At 42.2% G+C, this 6,000-nt stretch overlaps 1 protein-coding gene across 1 annotated transcript in view; it reads left to right on the forward strand.

Annotated features, from left to right (window-relative positions):
- Positions 1-4,449, forward strand: part of UMODL1 (uromodulin like 1) — a 49,365-nt gene extending 44,916 nt beyond the window's left edge. The window contains exons 20-21 of the mRNA XM_068179591.1: positions 1,104-1,311; positions 2,004-4,449. Of these exons, the coding sequence (XP_068035692.1) occupies positions 1,104-1,291 (188 nt within the window). The 3' untranslated portion in view covers positions 1,292-1,311; positions 2,004-4,449. The remainder of the gene's footprint in view (positions 1-1,103; positions 1,312-2,003) is intronic.
- Positions 4,450-6,000: the final 1,551 nt, after the last annotated feature.

Here is a 6,000-nt window from a genome sequence, read left to right on the forward strand (position 1 = left end):
ACTAAATATATTACACAGCACTGCTTTGGCCTGTTTTGGAATGATGCCCTGGGTGTCTGTAGCTTGAACTGCTATTACTGACCTCTGTGGTTGCCAGCAGTACCCAAAAATCTTGTCTCTAATTGCAGACATGTGTGCAGTGATAATTATCTTCTGTGTACCTCAGGTACCACACAAGTGCCTGGCAAAACAAGTGCTCTCCTGAAAATGTAAGCAAACAAATGCATGTTTTTGTAGGTGCATCGAGCCTTTGCAGGAAGGAATTACAGAAACTTGTACAAACATGAAGAGAGGCAGAATAATAAAGGGAAAGGAGTTTCTGCTTGCAGATTTGGGCAAATCTATGGAAGTGGTTCAAAGGGAAGGAGAACGCTTTCTATCTGTGATCTGTGGTGCCTTGGGAGGCACTTGGCAATGTGGGACTTGACTCTTGCCCACACTGGGGCATTTGGGTCGTTCTTTCCTTCCCCTCTGGGTCTGGGCACTCTTCCAGCAGAGCACAGGTCTCCTGCAGGTCCTGTGCCCTGTCTGCCAGACTTGTGCAGACGCTGCAGACAACCTCAGGCTGCTCAGCTGGCTCTAAATGACTGCTCAGCTGCAGCACTGAGCCCGTGGTGACCAAGGCAGTGTCACTCCACTGGCCACCCCAGCCACATCTCTGCTGGCTCAGCTGGGAGCTGAGGGACCCAGCAGACACAGAGAATCCTTCCCCACATCCTCTGGGGATGAAGAGCAGTTGCATACATGATAAAAGCAAATCAAGTCATTTTTATAATCACAGATGAATGGAGGCAGGATTAAGATAGGGGAATGCTCCACCTCTGAAGTACTTCTGAAAGTAAGGCAGCATTTAAAAAAGCCACCAGTACTAATTCTTTAGTTCTTACTTTAGCTGAAGATCACACTCATGTCTGCAGGGGCTCTACACTGGTATGTAAAAAGAGAACAGGATCACCCTCCCCAGAAGGCTGATACACTTCTGTAGCACAGTTCTGTACTGGCGTGTTGGCTAATTAATATGCAGGACTCGTTTCTCTCCCCAGTAAAAGATTTAGGAATTTTAAGTTTTTTTCTTTCACCTCTTGATTTTTTTTTTTTCTTAGCATCTGATTCTAAGAGAGAGAAGGAGGCTGGAATGGGAATTGGAAACATCATCCTCATAGCCCTTGCTGTGTTTGGTTTTGTGCTGGGAGTTGTGACCCTTCTCATTTTCCAGTACCAACGAAAGACAGGAAGATACAACCTCAGGATCAAGTCTGACAACTTCAGCTACCAAGTGTTCTATGATTAGTGATTCACAGGTTGCCACATGTAAGTACTCAATTATGATCAGTTGCATTTTTTAGCTGTTTATCTCTTCTTGAAATTGTGAAATATTTGTAGATGACCATCTTTTATATGAGAATATTTGAACCTGCTCTCCTTTTTGCTGTGGGTAAAGGCCATACGAGTAAGAAAGAAATTCCTACTGTTCTTCCCTCTTTTCAAATTATTTCAACTACAAGAGAAAGAAGACAGCATTGTGTCCTTCATCTTCCTTCATAGCTTTGATCTCAGAGTAAATGGCACATCACCTTAGAAAACACCAATAAGCATTTCCACAACAAAGCCATGTAATGTAATTTTGTAATTACATTGCAATTTTTCATTTTAAACCAGTGACTAGTGTAATGAAAGAGAGAAACTTTACCACTCTCTTTATAAATTTTCCTCAGAAGTTACCCCTTTCTGCAAGATCTTGGGTTTAATTATTATTTTTTTTTTTAGATTTTTTTGAGAAAGTAGTGGGATGTTAAACATAAAGAGCTTGAAATATTGAGATGCATAAGCAGTGCTTACATGTGCCTGCAGAGTCTGAAAACCCAGCTCTGAGGAGACTTAACTACTGCCACATGGTCTTGGGAATTTAACACTTTTCCAGGTTACCACAGGATTCAGCACTTTTTCTGTAAAATTAGTCTGCTCTAGCAGCTCAGCATCATTTGCATGCTTGTCTCTTTAAGAGGAGGAGAGAGAAGTGAGAAAGCTGGCAGGCTGAGAAACAGCACCTAACACCACTTCACAGCTCAAGGATGTTTGCTGTGGATGGAATTCTGTTCCTGGAAACGGGTTTATTTGCCATTATTGCCAGGGTTAGTCAGTGACCCTTCCCTGGTGCAGGCCTCCCACAGGACAATGCCATGGCCTCAGCAAATGCGCTGGACACATCCCCAGGGCATTTGCAGGTAATTCATTTCAATTCGCTGAGCACACTAGTGTTTAATATACACCCCAGGCACGGGGCAGGGAGCACTATCCCAGCTTCCTGCTTCTGAGTCTGGAGTGGTCACATTTAGCTGTGTTTCCGTGTCTTTCATCCCAAGGCCACCCTCTTACCCATCTCTGGGCAGCTCCTGGGAGATGGCTGCAGGTGAGGGTGATGCTCTGGTGGCTTCCCAAGGGCTGCATGTGCCAGGAGCCCCAAGGGAAGGTACCTGGGACTCCTTGGTGCAACTCCAACAGCTGAAGTTCCATCTACAATCCCACAGTTGGTTGGGGGATACAAATCCCACCACGGAGCCATAACCCAGCAAAAAGGGCATATCGAGGTTCATTGACTTAAAACCTACACATGAAATCTCTGAGTCTCTGCACGGAGCAAGAATGGCTTCTCTTGCATTCATCATTCTGCTCTCCTGAGTAATACCTTGTAGTAATGGGAATTCTGGAGTTGTGCAAAGATGCTGGAGCATAGAGGATATTGTCAGGCTCATAACACTTCTACATCACGATGGAGCCTCAGTTGATAGCTCCGTTTTGGAGCTGGCACTACTCAGCTCTTCTTTCCTATGTATTTAATGTCTTTGGAAGGGAGCTGATTGCCTTTCTCAATCCTGATTAATTTGGTTTATATTGTTTTTTCTAGTGGGATCATATCTCATCACATGGAGAAGTTTGTCTTCACTCAACATTTGGCTTTCCTTGTTCTACACAACACTGACTCTTTCAAATTAATGTAATATACAAAAAGCTTCTATACCCCCTCTCTCCCCTCCACCTCTTTTTTTTTCTTAGCAATCTGGTTCTTCCCTGGTATCCTAAGAACTCTTTGTGACAAAAGCTCCAGGTTGAAGTGAATTTTGGCAGTTTTTCCATTGATAAAATAGAAGGAAAGAAAACAAAGACATCTGGCTTTCTCTTCGAGTTTCAAGATCTGGTTTTCTCACTGTGACATATCACTATGTGCTCATCTTAGCATCCCTTGTGCCATTAATATTGACAAGCTGCATCTTTCCACTGATATTCAAGGAAGCAAATCAGCAAACCCTCAGAGAGATCTCTTTATCAGTTTGTAACTTGCTGTTTACTCAGGGTGAGGTTGAAACTTTGAGCTGCACCAGGGTTGAAGAGCTAATTGTGCAACGCCTTAAGTATACAGAAGCTGGGGAACAAGCCTTGGACTTGCCACCAAGTAGGGAAAAGCCACAGTGGATCTGGGGCTTAACCTGCTCAGGGTGTTCTTCAGCATGAGTTTTTGAGTTTGATTCATTCTGTAATTGACAAGTTTTCAGTGGAAAAGAAAGAAAGAAAAAAAAAAGAAACTATTTTTGTTGCTGGCAGCCCATGTTTTTCCAGATAAATCAACTGGCACCTGTGTCTTCTGCTTAATTAGACCCTAATGACTGTGCAGTCAAGCCACACACTGCTGCCCACCTGAGAGCTCTCCAATTACAAATGAAGAATTCTAAATTTGACCTGAATTTTGCCTGGGTGCAAGACCATCGGTGCAGCATCACAGGCTCACTTTTCACGGTCCATTGGGCACAACAACAGGATAAACTGGAGCCAAAATCTCCTCATGCAGTCAGCACCCCCTGCAGGGCTCTTTCCTGGGCTGCTTGCTCTTCTCTGCTGCCCCAAATCTCCACCTCAGTGAGTGTGTTGGAAGATGGGAGGTGAAGAGGTGTCAATAGCTTGTCCCACCAGCCCTTGGTTCTGTTTGCTGCAGTCACTCCTCCTACACCGTGATAACCTGCTCTGCCTGGGTCACATCTAACTTAGTAACTTATAAATAAATTCCTCCTTAAGCTCAATGGACACCATTATAAATAACTCTTAGTGGAAAATGGTCCTTAGCCTGAAGTCATGAATGTTTCTAGTAGTCATAGCACTGAGGTGCTGATTTTTGGGTACAGAATAGCATAGGAAAGTGGTTTTTCTATCCTCCTAGTTCAATTTCCTTTAGGTAGTAAGATTACTGGGTAAAAGACTTCCACATTTGGCAAAAGGTTGTACTGATTGATTTTAGAGCTTTTATATATACCTTTTAAATATATCAATAAATTTCAGATTAATAATTTGCATTCTACTTCAGATTCAAGTGACTCTATAAGGAGTAAGACACTTTGACTTGTCTTTTCCTTATGGAAATAAGAGTTACCAGATCCTGATCTAAAAAAAAAATAAAAATCCATTTAGTTGTAAGTGGTGAAACTATAAATTCTCTTTGCAGTCTTGGTCTGATGAATGTGGAATCATAGAATGGTTTGGGTTGGAAGGGACCTTAAAGACCATCCTGCTCCAAGTCCCACTATCCCAGGGTGCTCAGCCTGGCCTTGGACACTTCCAGGGATGGAGAGTCCACAACTTCTTTGGACAACAACATGACCATTAGTGCCTGTTATGTAGGAGTCTCTTAACTTTTGCTCAATTTGCTGTCAAATGTGAAATGTGTTTGCCTTCTGCACTGAGTGACAGGATCAGGTATTTTACTATAAATATTTTTCTAGTTTTTAGTAGTTACAATCCTGAACTTCTTGGAGGTGACAGAATTAGAGATCTGCCTGTTGATTTTGGTGGAGCTATGCTATTTTCAAAAGCTGAGCACTACTCCTCAGGATGAAATGTGAACTGGTAGCTTGTATTGCTCAGCAGAAATACTTGATACCTTGCATGCTCAGCAGAAACTGTTATTTATGACTGAGTCTGTTTATAGGAATTTTGGTATCTCAATAAAAGCAGCCTTGTAACTTATTGTTGACTTCTGTACTGTTATGTTTTCCTGTGTGATTTGGTCACAGGTATTAAAGAAGTGCACTTGGTGGATGTGGCAGCTCCTGAACTGTTCCAGTATCAGTATAATGTTCAGAAATCACTGAAAACATGACACAAGACCTTATCCAAACCCCAGTGGACTGCAGTTACCACCAACTATATCCCTGTACCTCCTAAGGGTCTCTTTCTTCATCTTTACAAAGGGCAAACACGCTTTAGTTTCATCCTTTTCAGCACAGACAACCAAAAGAGCATTCAACATTCCCAGTCCAATTTATTGCAGCAATGTGGTGATTCAATCTGAAACTACTGTCACAGCAGCCTCCCCAGGTGTTTAATTTGCACAGCTCTGACAGCTGCTCCAAAAGAAGAACTGAGTGCTCTTTGCTTGAATAAATAGGTTCTTAAAGAGTGGCCAGCTCTGCACAGCTCCTTTTTCCCTGAAGGAAGTTGTCCAGGGGGTTGTATCCACTGATTCCTTAAGCAACTGAAAGTTTGGTCTTTTAAAATTCAATGTTCTGACTCTTTGCCTGGCCTATATACCTCAGGCTTGTGAAACCCACCAGGGCATGATCACTGCAGCCCAGGCTGCTGCCAGTGTTGACATCTCTACAATTTAAAAACATAAATGCAAATGAATAAACATATACATAAATAAAAACAAAGCCCTCAACATTAATTTTATCTGTGAGAAAATTACCTAGGAAAAAGCATTTTACTCATATTTCCTCTGTAAGGACAGGGAGAGGAAAAAGGGGAAAAGGTGAGCTCAAATTGATCTCTCTGCGCTGTAAAATCGCATTATTCCTAAATGTGCTTAACTTTCTCTAACACACACCTGAACACTCAAAAAGATAGTTGGATAAAACTAATATTTTTTTTCATTCCTTACAGTTATTATTTCACCAATGCTGAATTATTACACCTGTGCTGGTAAGCAACAGGTGAAGAAATGCTTCCTCTCTC

The sequence above is a fragment of the Anomalospiza imberbis genome, chromosome 2 (genome assembly GCF_031753505.1).
Source record: "Anomalospiza imberbis isolate Cuckoo-Finch-1a 21T00152 chromosome 2, ASM3175350v1, whole genome shotgun sequence".
Classification (NCBI taxonomy): Eukaryota; Metazoa; Chordata; class Aves; order Passeriformes; family Viduidae; genus Anomalospiza; species Anomalospiza imberbis.